A 23117-nucleotide genomic window follows, 5' to 3' on the forward strand; every position below is an offset into this window, starting at 1 on the left:
TCATTCTATATTTTAAATTAAGGAAATGTGATGTTCTTTCTTTTTATGAGTACAGTTAATAAACATTCGAAGAAATGGAGTTTTTGAATACATGAGAATTTGAGGCAAAAAGGATGAAATAGGCATAAAACTAAAGCTTTTAATGGATTTCTTGATCGATGCTTGTTTTTTTTTATAGATAAGACTAAAAACTTATCGAAGTAAAACGTTCTAAGCAAAGATCATTTGCTTTTTAATCATAAGAATACGTAGTTTTTTAAAAATAAAACTACTATATAGTTTGATATTTTCACTATATGAATAAAAAGTGCATTCCAATCCTGTCAATAAAAATCAAATTCCCTTCAAAAAATGTCTGTCTTTATTTTTTAAGAATATTTTAAAATATGATTTTTATTAGCGCTTATAGATTATATATCTTTGAGTACATAACTCATATATATTCATTTACGAGAAAAAAGCACCGGGGATCAGCATTAATTCATCTGAATATTTTTCAAAACGCAAGATATGATTTTGTTCGAAATAATTATAATATTTTCAAAACATTATGAAAAATAAGTAGATGTAACATACCCTCCAATTTTTGAGATTCTCGAGGAATAATTTTTCCAGCATTGAGACTCAATTTTGAAACAAAACGAATTCCTACAAAACTTTTATTAGAAATTATAATGACAAATTTTTTATCTTACGTTTTTTATTTCTGATTAAATAATTTATGAGCTGCGGTGGACAAAAATACGGGAAAATTTTCAGAATTTTCGGTAATTTTCCCAGTATTTTAAATGCCTCACCACGTAAGCGGTGGAACAAAGTGACGTTGCATATGAGCTTTTAAATCATTCATATGTAGTGTTGTGGAAAATAAGTAAGTAAAGAATAATATTTTAAAACACAAATATTCCACTACTAGAATAGATTTATTAAAAAAAGTAATCCAGCAATGAAATAGGACATTAAAATTGAAGCTTTTCAATTTAAAGAACTTTGATACTGTTATGGCATCACCTCCTACATCAAGAAACCTCCACACGGTCTTTTAGAAGTAGTCCGCGCAAACTGTTTAAAAAGTGAACCAGTTGTGCGCATGAACCCAAAACTTTTTAGAAAAGTAATTGAGAGAAATTTATCTTATATATTTGAGAATTGAATCTGCAGTGGTTGACTAGTGAATAAGGCAAACCAATAATATTCATAAATAAAATAAATATTTACTACCACTTTCTTATGTTAACTATACTCTGTATTAAATGACTCGTTCTGTAAGTGGATATCCTTTACAGTGGTCAGATCGGACTACCTATAAAAAATCGTGTGGAGGCTTTCAGTTATAGGAGGCGTTCACGCCGGGTGTTGGGCCTGAAAGCGGGACGGAAAAGAGAAAGTACTGGTAGAAGAACTATTTCAATATTAGATAATATTCGGGAGGAGTTAATCTATTCTCAACAATAACAATTCAATGTAAGGAAATTTATCACGGCGAAGAAGCAATTCAATATAAAAATTGCATCCGTTAAAAACAATTGGTAGTTATGGATTTTTATTATTTCCGGAAAAAAACTAAAAAATGAAATTCATTTGTTACCAGTTTTTACTCCGGTGCGCGCCCGATGAGAAAGTCTCCACACGATTTTTTGTAGATAGTCCGATCAGACTATCATGATGTTAAACCAATTATTGAAAGAACCATTTAATATGAAATCTATTAAAAAATAGAAAGTGGTAGCAAATATATCTCCAAAAATTTGTTTAATTTATGAATATAATTGGTTTGCTTTATTTACTTGCTAACCACTACAGATTCAATTCTCAAACATATATAATAAATTTCTCTAAAGTACTTTTAAAATAGAATTTGGGTTCATGCGCACAAATGGTTCGCTTTTTAAATAATCTGCGCCGACTGCCTATAAGAAACCGCGTGGAGGCTTCCTGATGTAGGAGTTATCTACTTGCTATATTCGAATCCATGCCAACTAATGTTAGCTTCGTTTCAATCAAATTTACGAAAAAATTGGATAGCGAATATTAGCTTTTAATTTAAACTATTATATATAATTTTAATTTTAAAAGATAAAGTGGTAATGCAATATTTTTATTACTTATTTTGTTTATTATTTTTAAAAATAATTGCGAAATCAGCTTGAGTAGAGTACTTGAAAACTTATATGACATATTTTTGTGTTTATTTTTAATTATAAGCAGTATTTTTTTTTCGTTTACTAGAAAATTAATGTTATATTATATTCTAAGATGGATTGTAATAATTTTTACTAGCTTTTAGGTTCCAAATAAATTTCTATTAAAAAAAAAGAAAGATTTATTAAATACCTCATTTTCCTAAAACCACTAAAAAGTTTATAATTCAGTTAACACTCGGGAGCAGGAAGTGGTATGGGAAAACCATTTATGTGAACAAAATGGCTGAACAATTGCGTAAAAGTGACTATTGACAAAATAGAATAAACTAATAAAATAAAGTAAACCCTTTAATAAATTTTTTATCTAGAACTTAATATTAATGGTTCTAGGACTTAACCTCAGATTTGCAATTAACTAGTACAAATAATATTTCTTATTACGAAATCAGACACACAAACGTACATTCTCTGGAAAAAAAACTTACGTTTTGTTTGACAAATTTCGCTACTTGAGTAGTGGTGACTCAGGGGATAGAGCGTTCGCCTTCCGATGAAGTTAACCGTGTTCGAATCCCAGCAATGACTGGTCAATACGAATTCCGCACCCGGCTCATACCGACCACAGTGCTAACGAAAAATATCTTAAGTGGTAGATGGATCATGGGTTTGAGTCCCCTTGCCGTCAGGCTAACCGTGGAGGTTTTTCGTAGTTTTCCTCTTCCTATAACGCAAATGCGGGTAAATTAAATCAAAATGTCCTCCACGGAGCCAAATTTCACTAAATACTTGATCCCTTGTCTTCTGAGTTGGATTCAAATTTAGAAGGCTACGGACTTGAAAATGCGTAATTGTAAACTTAAAATTTAGTCGGCTGTTCAACAACGGTGATAAAATAAAATAAAATTTGGATCATTGACACACATATTATATGGGGGTCGTCGTACTCAGATCGCTCTAAAAGTTTTAATTAATTTTAATCTCTTAATTTTAATTTCACTTTTTGCCTATCATAAAACCAGAAAATTTGTTTACTCGAAGATAATTCTGTGTGAAAATATTCTTATATAACGATTTTTTTTAAATATAAGATTATTAATTTTTTAATGGTTGGGAAAATTTTGAAAGAAGTATTCTACTCGGATTTCATCCACGTAACTTTAAATGATGAAATTCAAGTTTTAAAAAGAACCGAATTTGTTTAAATTGTGTTCTCTGATATTTAAAATAAAATGGATTAAATTGGTGTAATACTTTTTGTGCCTTATAATTGAACATTTTTCGATCCGTCAGTAAATAAAAGCAATAAAAATTATAAATAATTATAAAAAGTAATTAAAGAAGGTGAATTTTTGTGTCTGATTTTATAACTTTAAATATCGTCTGCAAAAGTTAATTTAATTATTGTATTTTGAGTATTTTATTAAAGGTTTTCAAAACGATATCAAATTGAACTGAACAATTATGACATATTATTTTTCTTGTTGTTTTTATAACAATTAATCCTTGAAATTTTATAAACATTTCTATTTATAAAATTTCAAATATTAATTGTTAAAGAAGGATTGGGTATAATATAAAAAAAACACAACTACTTCCACTTAGTAGGAATAACATTTACCATGACGCAATGCTAAATTCTATGCCACTATCCACATAAATCAATTATTAATCAAAAATCGAATATCAATTACTTTTCTTTATAATGCAATGAAATCTGGCGAGCAGCTATTTAAACGATCAAACACTTCGTTTGTTTATTTGTGGCTTGAAGTTAGACTCGCAGAAAATGCCGTTCATGGGTTAAATTTAGTAGGAATAACACAACCTGTGACGTAGGCTATAGTATACCCCATTATGACATATTACTTTTATTGTTGTTTTTATAACAAGTTATATTTGAAAATTTATAAACTATATTAATTGTATAAGAAGGTGCGTTTTAGTGTCGGTTTTCATAACTTCAAATATCGCCTGTAAAAATTAATTTAATTATTGTATTTTAAGTATTTTATTGAAGGGTTAGAAAACGATCTCAAATTGGAACTGAACAATTATGACATATTATTTTTATTGTTGTTTTTATAACAAGTTATATTTGAAAATTTATAAACAGTTCTACTTCAGATAACATGGATGTTAGAAGATTATATAATTTATTATATTACTTGTACTCGGAACAGAGGTTCCTTTAGGACTTCTTAATATTCTTTTTTCAAATGTACTAAGATATTTCTGCATCCAAGTTCTTACTTTTTTTATCTCTTGGATACGATAAGATCTCAACGAAAGAGAATTCTTAGTTTGTTGTTAACTGCATTTCGGTTACGTCACTTAAACAAGCTTGAGGCTATAAAAAATCATAGTTTTAATCAATTTTTATGGTACAAGTTATTGGTTTCGATTAATATAATTTTTTCTTTACTTTTTATTTTATTTCTGTAGTAGGAAAAACAAAAAGAAGGCGGAAATGTGTGATGTTTTACTAATCTTACTGAAAAAAAGGAATAAAAAACTGTTTAAATAAAAATAGAATGATAAAATATATTTAAGAGTTCTTCCTTTCTATTTAAATGATGACGACTGTGTCATTTCTTGAGTTCCTAAAAATAAATTTTGAAGACATTTTAAGTTTTTTTTTCTTCTATAAAACAAGTAAGCAATTATTAGGCAACTATAAAACTTAGCCAATCAATAGCAAGTAGCCAATTATTGCGTTAAAATATTTTTAGAGTTCAAAATGATTTATAAAAAGAAATTCAATAAGTTAAATGCTCGAAATTAATTTGTTTTTATAAGACTTTTAATTGGTGGGAAAGCTGGTAGGATTTTTCAAAATGTTATCGATTCGGAAGAAATTATCATAAATTTGAATTTATGCGCTTATAAATAGCCGGATTTATAAATTCTGTGTTTATAGCTACAATATAACTATATAGCCATAACTTTGCTTATAGGTTTTCCACTGTACTCACTAAGAGAGTATTAAGTTTCAACCTGAATTTGAGTCCTTAAATTAAAATAAAATTTGGCTATAGTACATTAAAAGTTTTATTGACGTACAAAAAAGCCCTTTAATAAACTTAAGCGACAACTTAAAGTTCGATAACATTAATATTTATTGTACGCATAGAAAATTGCTGTAGTTGTACGAACTATACATAAATTTGTGCTTCATAAAAAATTCATTTCATGTTGCAAGAGAAAATTTTTTTACTTAAATTGCTTCTTTAAAATGTGCAAAAAAATTAAAACTAATCCAATTTTTTTTTTTCAAAAATGTATTTTATTGATTCAACATTTTTCGAATATATATATATATNTATATAGTAAAATTCGTAAAATCCTTTACATTTTAAATTTAATGATCGAAAAATGTTAGCAGCACATTTAAAATTTAAAAATGTTATTTTAAAGTTACACTGTCCCATTTTAATGTGTGGAAAATTAAAACATTTTAATTGTATTTTATGTTTTTAATTATGTTAAAAAAAAGTCATTTTTTTAAACGGCAATTTCAATAGCAACTCATGAATAATATATACAAACAACGTATGAATAATACGTAACAACTTCATTTTTATTTAAGAAAAAAATATTATTCAATGACAAAAAATACGGAAATAGACACAGTTACTACTTTTATTGATTATGTATAAAGAACTTCCAACTAATCTGAGATTTTTTCCTTGCAGGTTTAGTGATTTCTTTGCGTTTCTTATGAAAGAAAACTACTGGATGTGAAAGTAGAACTATCCTGTTTCAGTTTACCGAAACACTTTAAGCTTAACCAACAAAGAAGATTATTGAAAGAAGATTTAAGAAATAGGACACGCTTTCTTAGAAAAAAAGATTCTTTTAAAGAAGGAAAGGAATTTTTTAATATAAACTTCAAAAAATGCTTTTTTTTAATGAAAATATTTTTTCTTAAAATTGAAAGTGACGAAAAAAAACTAAGTTGTTGAAAGACGGTCGCTGTTCAAAGCACACATTTGTATGGATTAAAAGTGTGAAGGTTTATTCCTTTTTGATGTGTTTCAGGCAAAAAAACAATATAGTCATCTCAACTAGATAAAAAATAACTTTTCAGTTAATGTTTTTTTAATCCAAAGGAAAAGCTTGAAGTATAAATTTCGATAATTTATAATCTCTACTTCTGAAAGCAACATATTCTGAAAATTTGCCAAGGGAAGAAAAATTTCGAAATAAAATTTTGAAAAGAAGTATTTAAAATATTGTCAGTCTGAAAAAAAACTTCGTGAGAAATAAATGGTTTGTACTATTGGCAAAGAAAAAAGCTTGCATCGCGACAGTAAATAGTCAATTTTATTTTAAACTCTCCCAGGAAAATTCTCTTAATTTAGAAAACTAATTAACATTATAAAATAAAGGGAAAGTTTATAAAATATTCAAAAGTTATCAAAGTAGAAAATGAAAGCTTTACACGGATCCAGTCAAGCGAACTGAACAATAACTCCATTTCTCAGTTGTCATGGAAACGGGCCTGCGCAAAGCATCGCACGGAGTACCGTTCTTCAGTGGGCAATCCACGTGTTGCTCGTATATAGTGTTCAAGATCACGATGCAAAATCTTTCCAACAATGATCGCTGCGGTAGGTAGGCTTTCCCCCCGCGCAAGTTCCGACGAAACATTAATTATGTTTTGACACCTTTTCACGAATATTTTTTTTATTTATTTACATATATTTTATATGTTTAAATCATTTTATACTTTTTGGATGATAATGGAATTCTGCATTTGTTAATACATTCCAAACGATTTATCAATGATGAAATTAAGGCACAGAGTGATTGCTATATTTGCATGCATTGCACTTGGACTATTTGTAATTTTTGTGTTCGAAAGTGAGCTGCAGTACGCTGGAAGTGCAAACGATAATAATGAGGTGCATGGAAAGCATGATTTTATTCTGCACAGACGATTCCTTAACAGGGAAGAAACTTCTAAAGTTTCTGGAGAATTTAACAATAATCAACAAATTAATTTGATTGCACCACCAACAGCAAAGCCAATGAATGCGACTAAATCAACTACTTCCACGCCAAAGCCGACAGAGAAAGCCGAAGACATGTTTTGGGATTTATTTCCATACACAATTTATTCGCCAAATTGGAGGGTTTATATGGAATGGCCCCCTCATTATTCGTTACCACCGGAGAACCCTACTTTAGAAGACGTTTTGAAAGTTCGAATGAGGTAAGATTTATTTCTATATAATGTTCTAAATATCTAAAAATGTGTAATAGTCGTAGTTAATATTAATCCTCTGTGGGAAAAATCCATTTTTTAAAATTTATTGTTTAGAGATCTCGTATTTCGGAGTTATTATTTAAAAATATTTCCTTTAGAATGTTGATTTCTTCGAGATGGGTCAGTCATATTTGCATTCTCAGGGTGGGGACAATTAGAGTAAAAAAATTGAAGTGATAGCCAAACTATTTCTAAAGCAGTTTATTTGTGGGGAGGGGCTGAATTCGCCACGAATTATGTACTCAGAATACGCTAGAGTGCTAGAGTTAAAGGAAGAAAAAAAATCAAATTAGCTATGCTTATATTTAAGCTACTGCTATTTATTTTTCTCCATTGTGATTATGTATGAATGAATTTATGACTCACATATCTTCATATATTTTTGTAAATATTCACCGTGACATGTTTTGAAATGGAGCCATACGCTTATATTATTAAATTTAATAATCTTGTAATCTTATAACTTCTTTATATTTTTTAAAGGATCACTTTCTCATTTCTGTACTTATAATCTTAAAAGCGTCATTTTTAAGAACATTTTCTAAAAATATTGACATTATAAGTCTGATACTGTTTCTAGCAATAAGTATAAACTTTTTATTATTTCAATGAGATTTTTCATCCTGATTCTGTATGAGTGAATTTATGATTCACCCGTCTATCAATTATTTTATCAATTAGATTATTTAATGAAAATTATATATTTTCATATATTTTGGTAAATATTCACTCTGTTGTATTTTCAAATTGCTTACGTTGAAATTTCAATATGCTTATGTTGCTAACTTTAATCACCTTGCAATTCGATAACTTCCTTAAATTTTTTGAAGAATCACTTCCTCTCATGCATTTCTCTACTTGTAACGTTAAAAAACGCAATTCTTAACGAATATTTTTTTTTATAAAATTGACATTATAAACCTGATACTTTTTCTAGAAATAAATATAAACTTTTTATTATTTTAATGAGATTTTTCATCCTGATTGAACTGTGTGATATTTTCAAATTGAACTATATGCTTATGTTGCTGAATTTAATCACATTGAAATTCTATAACTTCCTTAAATTTTTTGAAGGATCACTTCCTCTCATACATTTCCCTAATTGTAACGTTAAAAAACGCAATTCTTGAAGAACATTTTTTTTTATAAAATTGTCATTATAAACCTGATACTTTTTCTGGAAATAAATATAAACTTTTTATTATTTTAATGAGATTTTTCATCCTGATTGAACTGTGTGATATTTTCAAATTGAACTATATGCTTATGTTGCTGAATTTAATCACATTGCAATTCTATTACTTCCTTAAATTTTTTAAAGGCTGACTTCCTACCACACATTTCTCTACTTGTAATGTTAAAAAGCGCAATTTTTAAGGAAATTTTTTTCTTCTAAAATTCACATTATAAGCTTGATACTTTTTCCAATAATAAATATAAACTTCTTATTATTTTTATCAAATTTTTCATCCTGATTCTGAATTTGTATGAATAAATTTATGACTTACTTGTCCCGAAGAGGGTACGGTTTGTTATGGTCACAAATGTTGAATGAGCGCAATAAGATCATTTAATTAGAATCAAATATTTCGTAATGTTAAAAAAACGTTATTTTTAAAATAATATGCATCTAAAAATATTTTCTGAAAAAGAATATTTTCTAAGAAAGTAACTTTATAAGTCTCATACTTTTTCTAGCTATAAATATAAACGTTTCATTATTTTAATGAGATTTTTGTTATGAATAAGATAATATGATGAAATATCAAAAATGATAAGGTTATTTTTTACAATATATTTGTTAGGTATAATTGTACAAGGATTTCTTTAAAAAAATATAATAAAAAAAGGATTACTTTTACACTTATAAAAATAATTTTAATGAACAATTAGGATAAAAGACTCATTATATTGATTTAAATGATATTAGAAATCAGCAGAAAGAACCAAATTCAGGTTTATTAAAATTATTCAGGTTATTAGGCTATTATGACTATTATCAGGTTATTATAACTAATTCAGGTTATTAGTTTTAGGAAAAATGTACATCTGGTGTTAAGATTTTATCTCTTAAAAGCATCCGTCGAAAGGAATAGGTAGCAATGTTCCCAAATGGCACGAAGAATGTTTGAAAGCTCATAAACATACTATTAATGCACTGAGAATAAAAATGAAAATTAAAAACAGAGCTGCGTCACTTCCGGTATAGAAATGTGCAGTGACCCCCCTCTAGTATTATTAAAAAAATCGTTATGAATGATTTTGTATAACATGTAAATATGTTATTCCCTCATCATAAGTATTAAAAATAAAAATATCCCTTAATAGCTTTGTAAACTTCTTAATAATTTAAAAAACAAATTTAACCTTAATTTACGAGAGGATTTAAATGTATCTAAGTTTTGAGATGAAATTTATTGCCACTTATCTGAAACTAGAAACATCATCTGACGAAATTCATCTACGTGATTCTTGTAAACACATATCCACCTACGTTTCAAAATCTAAATTGTTCACTAGTTCCGGCTGCTCAAAATTCCTTTCTTGTTTCTGTGTTTATTTATTTATAAAATTATTTTATGAAATTACCTGGGGAAAGTATTCATAGCAATTTATTTTGTGTAATAAGATAATGTTAAAATTTTAATTTATAAATGAATTTAACTAAATTGATGTAAGAGGTTTATTTTTTGTTCGTTCTTTATCCAAAATTATATTTAAAACGATCTCTACATTGATCATATTTAACAGAAATAATACACACAGATTGCACTGAATAGATTACAGTAATTAAATAACACGTAAATAAATGAATATAAAAATCTATATTTATTTAACCAAAATGATATAAATTTTATTATAGGTATTCAATTTTTATTGTACACAATTTACAATTTACAGAATCCTTGGGAATTGAAATAAATAAACGGAATAAACTAAATTTATTCTTTACTTTTATAACCGTCGTTGAACAGCCGGCCTAATTTTGAGTCTACGACTACCCAATGCCTTCGTGAGGGGCTTTTTTTGATGGAACTAATCCACATTTTCGTTACATGGAGAGGAAAACCAGAAAAACTTCCCACAATTAGCCCGACGGCAAGGCCACTTTAACCCAAGATCGGACTACCGCTGAGGTTATTTTACGTCAGCACTGTGGTCGGTGTCAGCCGGTTGCGAAATTCCTACCTACAAGCTATCGCTGGGATTCGACCCCGGTTACCTCATTGGAGGGTGAGCATTCTGTCCCCTGTGCTCACACGGTTTGAATGGTCTAATCAAAATTTAACGAAATTTACTATATATATATTTTTTCTGAAGATGTTAACAAATTTGACTATATTTTATTTATTTATTTTAAATTTTAACAGTGCTGACTATGCATTCGTATGTTTGAGAAAAAAAAATATCGTTAAAACTAAAAAAAAATTATTTCAATATTTGAGAACAATTTCAATAATATTAAGAAAAAAATTAAATTACTTACTCTAGAAGGTTTTCGTTATCTTTGTAATATTATTGTATTATAATTTAATTTTACTAAAATAATATATTAAGGAGAGTTCGCTTGATTAAAAAAAAGATAAACTATTAACTACACTTAAAAATAAGATTGGTTAATGCATTTTGTATGTTTATTTTTTAATCCTAATAAAACCTTTAATTTGTTAGTGCCTGGCTTCTTTATTGGAAGACAATTTTTTTTAATGATAAAAATAACTTCAATAAGTCAAAATAATCAATAAGCCAAAGCTTCTCATCATAATTCCTCAATGAACAATGTGCACAGAAAAATTTCTTTCTGGTAAACTTTCCTCATCAAAACAAAGTGACTAGAATTTGCAAAGAACTAATTTTTTTAAAAAACCAATTTGTACCTAGCGCTAGCTTCCTTTTAAAAGAACGATTCCTTTTATGAAATTAATAAATTAAAGTAAAAATAAATAAATGATCGATCAAGTTTTTTAGCATTATGATACTGGAAACAAGATAGTTCAGTTCGCTATATTTCATTAATAATACATTGTCTTTGTTGGGTCTAAAGTTAAATCATGGTGCATATTTAAAGCTAAAATGGTAAAATACAGTCATACCGATAACAGTCACACCGACTGTTATTTCCTATAAATATATTTTGTAAGCGAATGAAGTTTTAATCTGCTAATATCTTAACGATATGGTTTCTTGGGATTATTTTTTTATATTTAATATTAAAGTACACAAACTAATATTGATAAATATTATAGAAAAGAGAAAATATATACTGTTTACTATAAAGAACTATTGAGATGAAGAACTATAGATTGTTTTAAGCGCTCAAAAACAGACGCCCATTTTGAAGACTTGCCAGACGTGAATGAGAATCGTGGGTTTAAATTTAATTTCGACCTTGTCAAAATTATTTTCACCCCAGTCACTTCAGCTTATCTTGATGCCCTGGAATCTTGTTTTATTCATATAAATGCTGATTCCCTTGTTGACAACATTAGTTCCTCCCCATCTCACCGTAGCTCGTGGAAATGCATTTTACCCTTATTTGCTCCTCTCGGCTGCTGTGGTTTTTCTATTTCTTTTCCACCAATATTCTTCTATATTTCGTAGGCAGATTTACGTTTTATTTTTCAAATCCCTTTTGTTTCGATTTATTTGCGTTTGTCAAGTCTTGAAAATAGGTGCATATTTTTGAGAGCTTGAAATAATTGTCATTTCATATTTGTATATTTTTGAAGCGAATGAGATTTTTAATCTGTTTATATTAAATATACTTTTAAAAAGTTTATTCCAATTATCCGTTTTGTTCTCATTATCTCTAAAAACTTTAAACAGTGAAAAATTTAGAGAAAAATCAATACACACTAAGTATCTCCGATGTCAAAACTTTTAAGACTGTTATCCCACTTTACTAGTTAGAAATAGTGACTATAAAAATGTCAGCCTTTTCTAATTGAAATCAAGAACGTAGTTCATTGACGAAAACTAAAATTGTGTAAAACCTAATATTTTATTAATATCAATTTAGAAATGATAGCGAATTTTAAATCTAGTATTAGAAATTATTTCAATCCTAGTTTTTTCTATGCAATCAAGAACATAGTTCAATGACCATAATTGTAATTGCTTTTTGTGTGGGTAAAATACGTTTTTAATAGAGTTTTAAAAGTAAATTCAGTATTTTCGAAGTAAATTATTGTACGAAAGAAATTAAGAACATAGTTCAATGAAAATAATTGTTATTGTTTTCATGTACGATCAAAATTCATTTCTATTTAAGCATTAAAAGTAAGTTTAATATTTTCTAAATGAAGTTAAGAACATAGTTCATTGACAATAACTATAATTGTTTTTATATGAGGTTAAAATCAGTTTCTGATTAAGTATTTAAACAGAGTTGCAACGGGTGATTAAAAATGCAAATACTGGTGACTAAGAAAATTCTAAATTTTATTAAGCGAGATTAAAATTAACTACTTTTTCTAGATTTTTTTACCTTACCATTGAAATGCAATGCAAATAATGCTTTTACTTTGAATATGAATAATTTGAAATGTAAGTTATACTGGTAGTTACGACAGAATAATTTAAGAGATAATAAATAAACGAAAATAAATTGTGTTTCTAACACTTTTTTAATAAATACTCGCCTGTGGCATCCCTGATTTAAATGAAATTAATAACACACGTCATAGACGATAATTATAATCGTTATTATATGAAGTGAGAATCCGTTTTTAATTTAGTATGGAAACTAAATTAGGTATTTTCTAAATGAAATTGAAAAGAGACTTTGATATTATTTATAATTATATATATACATATTTCTTACATGGTTTCTCCAACGAATATAACTGAGTCGATTTAAAAACGTAAATTAATCTCATCAGTTAAAAATATCAAAAAAGTTATTTAATATGTTCTACCTGGATCTATAAATAAGCGCCCAGGATGATTTCAAACATCGAAAACCTCACAATACGCCTTTACTGGATTGATCTTCAGAGTCTCGTTGAAAGCCTCCACATGGTATTTTATAGGTAGTCCGATCAGACAACTATGAAGTAAACTAGTTTACGAAAGAGCCATTTAATAGAAAATCTAGTTAAAATAAGAAAGTGCTAGCAAATATATGTCTAAAAATTTGTTTAATTTATGAATATGATTCATTTGTCTTATTTTCTTGTCTACCACCAATTCTCAAATATCTATATATAACTTTCTCTGAATTACTTTTAAAATAGAATTTGGTTTCATGCGCACCACTGGTCCACTTTTTAAATAGTCTGCGCAGATTACTTATAAAAACCCGTGTAGAGGCTTGGTCTATTGCACCAAAAATGATATTTTTAGAAGGAGTTTTTAAGTGTCAGAATCAGGAAAGAAATTGGGAGAGCCATGACAGGATTTAGCTTGGGTTCTTCGAATTGGTTTGAAATCAAGTTAGAGATTACAATGAAGACAATGTTACTAGACCCAGGGGATAGAGCGTTCGTCTTCCAATGAGGTGAACCGGGTTCGAATCCCAGCAATAGCTGGTCGATACGAAACCCGCATCCGGCTTGCACCGACCACAGTGCTGACGAAAAATATCCTCAGTGGTAGATTGATCCATGGGTTAGAGTCCCTTAGCCGCCAGACTGACCGTGAGAGATTTTCCTTTCAATGTAACGCAAATGCGGGTTAGTTCCATCAAAAAGTCCTCCACGAAAGCAAATTTCTCCCAATACTTGATCCAGGAGTTTACTTGTATTCAGTATTGGGTTCAAAATTAATATAAGGCTAGGGAGTCGAACTTAGTAGTCGTAAACCCAGAATTGGGTCGACTGTTCAACTACGGCTAAAATAAATTAAAATTGAAATAAAATCGTTTGCAGTGACGGGTAAGAACTTTTTTGAATTTTTATAATTGTTTTCGGAAAGTTTTTTTTAATGTTTATTGAATATTGATTAAATGAAAACTCAAATGATGATCTTAGTTTAAGAATTCAAACACATCTTTACACTTCCATCTGTGTTGGGTGTTGATTGGCAACAACGAGCTATCGCAATTTAATTGTTTATTCCGCATAGAAAATGCGAATATAAAATTAGTTACTCATCGTCACTAAAAATTGTCAAAAGTTAAAAATACATAGTTAAAATAAGATATTTAAACAACTAACTAAAATTTTTTTTTTAAAGTGTTATAATCTATACCGCTTTTTATAGATAATGAAAGTTTTAAAGGTCTTAACCATTAATTAGTATGCATATTAGCCCAATAGCTACGAATATTTCAATTTTCATTTTTCAATAGAATAAAAACGCACTGAGTTAATTATTTTGTTTTTACGATTTATTAAGTTTTATAATATTTGTTTGTGTCAACTTTAATGAGTAATAAATATAAATTTCTCCACACAATTTTTTTTTAACTGAAGGCTATAATTATTAATAAAAAATATCAACTTTCCTTAATTAAAAGTATGTCTCACTTTTTTCAAAAAGCAAATTTCCATGAACTTCCTTCAAATTATAATGTTAAGTTAAATCTAAAGAATTCATTTAAAAAGGTAGGAATGCAATTCTTTTATTTTAACCAGGAAGAATTTACAGAATTTTTTCAAAAGCTTATTAATTAATGTTGACAATTTCGTACAAGTAAAAACCTTCTCATTTGAAAAAAGGAAGAAAAAAAACTCTGAAGCATGATACTTATTCAGCTTTTAATGGAAGACTGTTTTGAAATTTTTAAAATGTCATTAAAATTTATGTATTAAGAATATTATTTTAATTTTCACAATTTTGTTATTTAATTAATTTGTCCCCACGAACTTTAAATATGAATTTGACTTATCAGCCACGTAAATCTGCTTTTTACTGGTGTATATTTTAAGTAATGTCTTACTGGTCTGAAATGTTATTTCATTTTATTATTTTATTAAATATTATTAAAATGTTAATGTAATTTTTATTAATTATTAAGGGAGCTTCAGACTTGATCTTTTTTGTTAATAATTATACGGACAGGGCTGTTAACAACTACGATTTTCCCAAAATACTTTATAGAGTAGTAAGCAATTTAAAACTAAAGTTTCCAGAATTGTTGGTCATTTAACAAACTTTACGAATACCCTACCCAGGGCTGCCAACTTTCTACTCTTTTTGTAAAAATGGTCGAATGGTTGCAAGTTTGCATATAAATCAAATAAAAATTTTCTTTTATATTAAAGTAGTACCTATTTGGTTAAAAAAATACTTAATAGCTGCTTTATTTTGGAAACAAATATAGATTTTCTTCTAATAAGCATATTTTGGTTAATAGGAATGTTCAGCTTCTTCTATACAAATGCTAAGAACGAAAGAATTGAATTACCAGTCTCTAACATTTTAAACACGTTCAATTCTATAACATGTTCCAGAATTTGCGTTTAAACGTTAAAAAACAAAATATATTTTCGGAAAACTTAAATTTATCAAGATGTAACTTAGAATTAAGTCAATATATTATCTACTTCCATATTTAACCATAAATACATAATATTACTCATACTATTTTAACACCGCTACCAATATTGTTAGCATCTAATTAGAGATGCCAATTTGTTCCGGATAGCGGATAAATAGTATTGAGTGGTAGTCTTTCAGTGTGTGAGTTATGGTTTACTAAATTGGATTTATGAGGTTTTAACTTACCACTACCTATAAATAATTCAAAGGTATGTATAATACGCCATATTGCTCTACTCATTACTCTCATAATTAACTTATATTGCTCTACTAATTACTCTCATAATTAACGTATGCGTAAAATATTTTTCATTCCACTTCTTCCCTCATTGCTCTATTTCGATGATAGAGCATATAGTCCCGGGGCAACGCCCTCCTGTAACTGAAAACCTCCTCACGGTTTTATATAGGTAGTCCGATCAGACCACTGTTAAGGAATGCAACCTTCCGAACGAGTCACTTAATACAAATTCTAGTTAAAATAAGAAAGTGGTAGTAAATATCTGACTAAAAATTTGTTTTATTTATGAATATTATTGGTTTGCCTTATTCACTTGTCAACCACTACAGATTCAATTCTCAAATATAAATGATACATTTCTCTCAATTACTTTTATAAAAGGTTTTGGGCTCATGCGCACAACTGGTTCACTTTTTAAACAGTCTGCGCGAACTACTTATAAAAGACCGTGTGGAGGCTTTTTAATGTAGGAGGTGATGCCCGAGGGCAATTCAGTTGTGCCGTGTTGAGTTTTTTTTTAAAGAAAAAAACGGGCATAATTTACTGAAAAACCAAATTTTAGATTGTAGTTCTCTGCAGTTAACATCTCTGTATAATTTGTAAGCAGCAATCCATCGGAATGTTTATTTTTATACATCGGAGTTTATAATCATAACATATTATGTATATATACGTTAATGGAGGTTGGGTATTTATTGGGATTACCTCCATTGACTCCAAAATGGTACCAAAGGTACATGATTTTTCGCAAACTATTTTAATTTTTGCCAGTGTCATTTTCTTGGTCTGCAAATGCCATTTGTGTTGACGTCATGAAAACCAGATAGATGAGTGAAATTTAATGTCAATAAAAAGGATCTCTACAGATATAATTATGTGTAAAAACAAATTTATCAATTATGAATGATATAACCTATTATGTTTCTTTGTTGTTTTTGTTTACACTTAATTTTTATGTCAAAAAAATTAGTCAGCTTTAAAAAATGAGAAGAGGTTTATTTGTTTGAGTTGCTTAGTTTTTTTTATTAAATAACTTTTGTTCTTATTTAATTTTCAATTAAAAAACGTAAATCAGTGATGGTATCGTCTTAATACAATCTGACTGCTCTCTTTCAGAAATCGTCAAAAAGTGCTCTTTGAATAAGAGCNTTTTTATTTAATTGCAACTTGATTCTAATTTTGTACGAATGCTTTTCTGAATCACCCGTCCCCAAGGGGTTAATGGAGGTTGGGTATTTATTGGGGTTACCTCCATTGACTCCAAAATGGTACCGAAGGTACATGATTTTTCGCAAACTATTTTAATTCTTGCCAGTGTCATTTTCTTGGTCTGCAAATGCCACTTGTGTTGACGTCATGAAAACCAGATAGATGAGTGAAATTTAGTGTCAATAAAAAGGATCTCTACAGATATAATTATGTGTAAAAACAAATTTATCAATTATGAATGATATAACCTATTATGTTTCTTTGTTGTTTTTGTTTACACTTAATTTTTATGTCAAAAAAATTAGTCAGCTTTAAAAAATGAGAAGAGGTTTATTTGTTTGAGTTGCTTAGTTTTTTTTATTAAATAACTTTTGTTCTTATTTAATTTTCAATTAAAAAACGTAAATCAGTGATGGTATCGTCTTAATACAATCTGACTGCTCTCTTTCAGAAATCGTCAAAAAGTGCTCTTTGAATAAGAGCCTCACATAATTATTTTGAATACATTTTAATCTACTTATTTGTTTCGTTAATGTTTTTTGTTTTGATATTTTTTCGTGTTTCCTTATTTGACCTTTTTCGCGATTAGTGCAGAAGTTTGCCCGGACGCTGAGAGAGACATTAATGGTCTCTCCTAAATGTAGGTTTTCTTCAATAGAAAGTCTATGGATAAAAATTCCGTGCCTCCCTTAAGTGGTCGTAAATAGAGAAGGTTTCTACATTAGAGGTGGTCTTTCCTTTCGGTATCACTGTATATCCTCTTCAATTTCGTCGCATTAAAATGACCAGAGTTTGTACGTACCAAGAAATATTTAAATAATGGTATAAATTTTAATGTAAGGAAGCTGAAAATTTATTGGCATTAGCTCTTATCTCAGTACAAGAAATTTAGAACACCAGACTGTGCATTTAGGTACATTGTATAATAGTTATTAAAACATAAAAATTAAAAAAGCAATAATTTTTTTTAAAATTTCAATATTACTTTTAGTTTTCTATTTCTTCCTCTAGAGTATAAATCCCGAAGGCAATGTTAATCCAATGGAAAAATTCGCTTCTTGAATTAACGTAACAAGTTGATGCAATTTTACTAAGAAACTTTCTCTACAGTTATAAAAATCGTCTAAAATTTGTGGTTTGTCAGTTATAATTCAGCAATTAATTCAAGAAATTTGAAAAACATATCGCAAATATATCAGTTAGTATCTTAAAATGCTCTTTAGAAGTTGAAACTTATAATAAAAATGCTATATTTTTACATATTAAGATAATCCGTATTTGAATGCTAATGCGTGTAAACATATACCCACGCTTAGCACTAGTGTAAAAGTGAACGCAATCAGGAAATTTAGTGCATTTATTTACATAAGAATGTACTTAAAAATTCCATTTCACTAAATTGCTCTTTCATTAACTTACATTTAAGCACCCCCTAACATTTAATACAGTGCAGCAATAAAAGTTTATCTTAACAAGTCTTAAGTGCGTTAAATTAATATATACTCCAAACATGCATTTGCTCTTGGAATTCAGAAGGAAGTGTTAACGGATCGTAACGATTTGATATAACATTTCCAAACGGCATTACCTTTACGAAAGCAACAGGGGAGTTGTATTTTTTTTCCATCCTCCGAATTAGAGGAAATGAAATCCTTAGATGTATCAGTTGTCATGGAAACGAAACAAATTACCTGGGCTTTTATGGAAATTGCCAAGGGAGAGAATGTGGCCCCGAGAATGAATATATATGTACACGCTTTATTCTGGCCCCTAGGGAGCTATACTAGAGCGTGAATGCTTTATATTGTGATGTCAACACTAATGCTTGGAGTCATTTTTCTTTTTAGATTTCATACACGATTCCTTTTATGAACACTTTTTCTTTGTATGTCGAAAGAAAAGAAATGAGCTTTCAGAGTTTCAGAATTTTTTTGTTATTTTTTGGATTACGAAATGTATAGATGAATTAGGTGTGGTTATATATCAAGAGAGACAGCAAACTTACGAGTCAATAAGTTTTTTTAGAGACAGTAACCTAGTAACTAGTTAATCGATAAATTTTAATTAAAGTGATTTCTGCAGTTATTAAGATTCCATTAACTATTTATTTTGTTGAATCAAGTTCTGTCTATCATGGTATTGGGTTGTACCATCACCTCCTACATCAAGAAACCTCCACACGGTCTTTTATAAGTAGTCCGCGGAGACTGTTTAAAAAGTGAATCAGTTGTGCGCTTGAACCTAAAACCTTTTATGAAAGTAATTGAGAGAAATTCATCTTATATATTTAAGAATTGAATCTGTAGGGGTTGACAAGTGAATAAGGCAAACCAATAATATTAATAAATAAAAGAAATTTTTAGTTATGTATTTACTACCACTTTCTTATTTTAACTATATTCTGTAATAAATGACTCGTTCTGTAAGTGGATATCCTTATTTCCACTCAGATGAATTAGTTAGAGCCCCTAGCGGGGCTGATGCTAAGATAACCAACACATATGAGAATGAGAAGTGGATATCCTTCACAGTTGTCTGATCGGACTACCTATAAAAAACCGTGTGGAGGCTTTCAGTTATAGGAGGCGTTGGATACACGCGAAGTAGTTTCGTTTTTTTCCAACAGTGGATTTAATTATATTTTTTCATATTAATTTATATATATCATACTAATTATATAATTGCATCCGCATAATCATTATATATTTTGACAGCTTATGCAGCAAAGCTTGCTTGTTAAAAAGTTCTGGTGGTTCTAGTTTTTGGTCGGTGCCCTTTTAAATATAGAAAGTGAAAAACGGATTTTCAGCATTTTTTTTTTTTTTTTGCAGTCGAAAAGGTAAAAATACTGTTCAGGCTAGGAAAAAAAATTTATGTATAAGGAGAAAATGTATTGGCAGTATACCAGTGTTAAAACTGGTTTATTAAAATTCGATCCGGCAAAATTTTCATGATGTACCAAGCCAGTTTGAGCTTATGAAGGCGCAAAAACGGCATTAATTAATGGAAACCTGCAAATAACAACTCGTGACATTGCTAGGACATTATAATTATTGACTTCGATTGCTCAAGATCATGTGAAAATCTTAAAAGTTTATTCCAAAAGCTTGACATATGAATTCTGTACTTACGGAAAGAAATTTGTGCTGCCGTGTTGACGACAGTGATTTGCATCACAAAAATCCGGAAAATTATGCATTTTTAACGTGCATAATATCTGGGAAGACGAAATGGATTACCTGCAACAATGTTGTGGTCTCTGCAAAACTTAGACGGTAAAATCTTTACTTCAAATAAGGGGAAAAACTCTCCTGCAATCTGTTTTTTGCCAGCAAAGAACAAATATTTTAAGTGTTTGAAATCAGGCTACTATCAAGAGGTATTGGAATGGATTACATACTGAAAACTCTTTCGGATTTTCCAGAAGATTTTATTTTCATATTTAAAGTGGTAGCAATACTCAGGTTATTCCAATTAATTTTTTGAATTATATTGATAATTATAGATGAGTCTGACCAACACTACATATAAATAATTACAATAAATATATAAAAGCACAATAATCTTTACGCAAGCAAATTCAACGGGATCAAAATATAAATATAATTTTGAATCAGATTGATTTTCGGTTATTGTTCTACAACCACTCTGAAAATCCGTTCTCGGAAGGAGTGAAAGTTGGCAGGTATGGGATTATATATGATACAATAAAATAATTATTCACATAGAGAAAATCCCCTTTCATTTTCTTAAAAGAAAAAATTACTTTCCGAATAACTTAATATATTAATATTTTAAATCAATATAATATAGTATAATATAAAATTGTTTTTAATAATATAATTTCTAAGCTATTCGTGGGCCATACAAATTTTAACAGTGTTTGTAACTTTAAAATACAACGAGTAAGATTTTTTTAAACTTACCATAGTGTTCCGTTTACTGATTTGGCATGCATGACAAAATTTTCACACGGGAATATTTTCTTTGAAAATAATATTTGCTAGTGATTATACAGGCGTTAAAATATCGACGTTTCTTTTTTCGCAACTTCTTTTTAGAATTTTCGAGGACCGCGAAAATTTGGAAATCTGAGCACATTGATTCTTCGAGGATGAGTTTAGTTTAAACGTATATTAAACAAAACTCATCTTCGATTCAACACTTAGTTTAAACGTATATGCTCTATAAATTTTTTCTTAAACGCATTTTTGTTGCAATAAGTTAAGGTTTTATGTCTTCAGTGTTATTTTCAAAGGAGATGATAAATATTATATATATATATATATATATAATATTTATCTCCCCCTAAACTGAGCTTACTCTAGAAGAAGATTTTTCCCTAAAAAGCGTAAAAAATTGGCAACCCTGCAAGATTCATAGTCATATAAAAATAAAAAAAACTTAACCCATAAATGCAGAGATGCTAACTGCTCCGTTTTCTGCAAAAGCTTTAATAAACTGGTAGGAATTAAATAGCAATCAGCCGAGAAGCTTCAAACTATAGTTTGTTGTTCTTTACCGTTTTTTTTTAAAAAATTTTGTCGAATTTTCAGTTGGCATCTCTGCAGTCATCTTGTGGTGACATTTTTAAAGAGTGAACGCAAGCATCCTTTTCCTACAAGTTTTACTATTTAATTCAGTACAAATTTATTAAAACTTTTGCAGAAAGGAAAGCGAAGCAGTTAGCATCGTTGCAATATGTATGCATTTAAAGCTAACGTTTAGAAAAACTCAGTTTAATGCAAACAGAAATAAATACCCAGAACAGAGAGATTTCAATTTAAATCTCCAAAAGGAAGACATAACAAATCACTCTATAAGAAAACAAAAGTTTCAATTCTTCTCATCTCCTTTAAAACTGAAGTCTTAAAATTTAAACTTTTTGTGTCTATACTTAAAAAGAAGATAATTGGATTTTTTGAGATATTTTTATTTTGAATTACATGGTTTCCATTAAATTGCGTTTCAAAAAATGGAAATGTTTAAGAATCGAAAAAAATTGGTTGCAAAAATATAAATAAAGTCAATATAATTATATATTATAGTATATTATAATAATAAACTGCATTATAATTAAAGTACTATAATAATAATATGCATTTGAAGCATAAAATGAAACTTTAATAATTACTTGGATGTTATAAATAAGTTTGGTTTAAGCTTTTTTAAATAAGAAATTAAATCAAATTAAGTAAAAAAGTTTTAAATAAATTTTCAAAAGATTAAAGGACAAATTTAAAAATTCAATTTTTTCTATCACGTTAGAGAATTGTCTTCAATCAAGTAAATTATTGTAAAACAAACAATCAATTTAAGGTAGTTAATTATTAAAGTGTATGTAAATCTTCAAAACTGAAATGTAAACTGGGAGAAATTAAATAACATAAATATACTTTCATTCAAATATAATTTCATTGAAGAAAACATAATTTTAGTTCTATGTTGAGATGCGACAACATATTCTTGATGGAATGGGAATTTATTTCATTTGGGAATTCGAGGTTACAAGCGATTATGAGGAGTCACATTTAATTTTAACTAGTGAAGCTGAAATTCTCCATTTTGTTAATTAATGGAGGGAATAATAATGGGATTATACGGCTCCGTTAGCCCTCGTGTAATTTAATTCTCTTTCAGATTTCAGGTACTTGTCTGTTGAGATTAACTATTCACACAGTTTCAGTAGTGATAATAGATGATTTAGTTTAACGCACGCAGTTCTGTTTATCACTGTGAAATTATTTAATGCAATGCGTGCTCTAGT

At 28.5% G+C, this 23117-nt stretch overlaps 1 protein-coding gene across 1 annotated transcript in view; it reads left to right on the forward strand.

The window, feature by feature from the left end:
• Positions 1-23117, forward strand: part of LOC107446378 (extracellular serine/threonine protein CG31145-like) — a 146550-nt gene that overhangs the window by 73819 nt on the left and 49614 nt on the right. Inside the window, exon 3 of the mRNA XM_043044611.2 lies at positions 5837-7359. Within this exon, the coding sequence (XP_042900545.1) occupies positions 6929-7359 (431 nt within the window). The 5' untranslated portion in view covers positions 5837-6928. The remainder of the gene's footprint in view (positions 1-5836; positions 7360-23117) is intronic.

The sequence above is a fragment of the Parasteatoda tepidariorum genome, chromosome 9 (assembly GCF_043381705.1).
Source record: "Parasteatoda tepidariorum isolate YZ-2023 chromosome 9, CAS_Ptep_4.0, whole genome shotgun sequence".
NCBI lineage: Eukaryota > Metazoa > Arthropoda > Arachnida > Araneae > Theridiidae > Parasteatoda > Parasteatoda tepidariorum.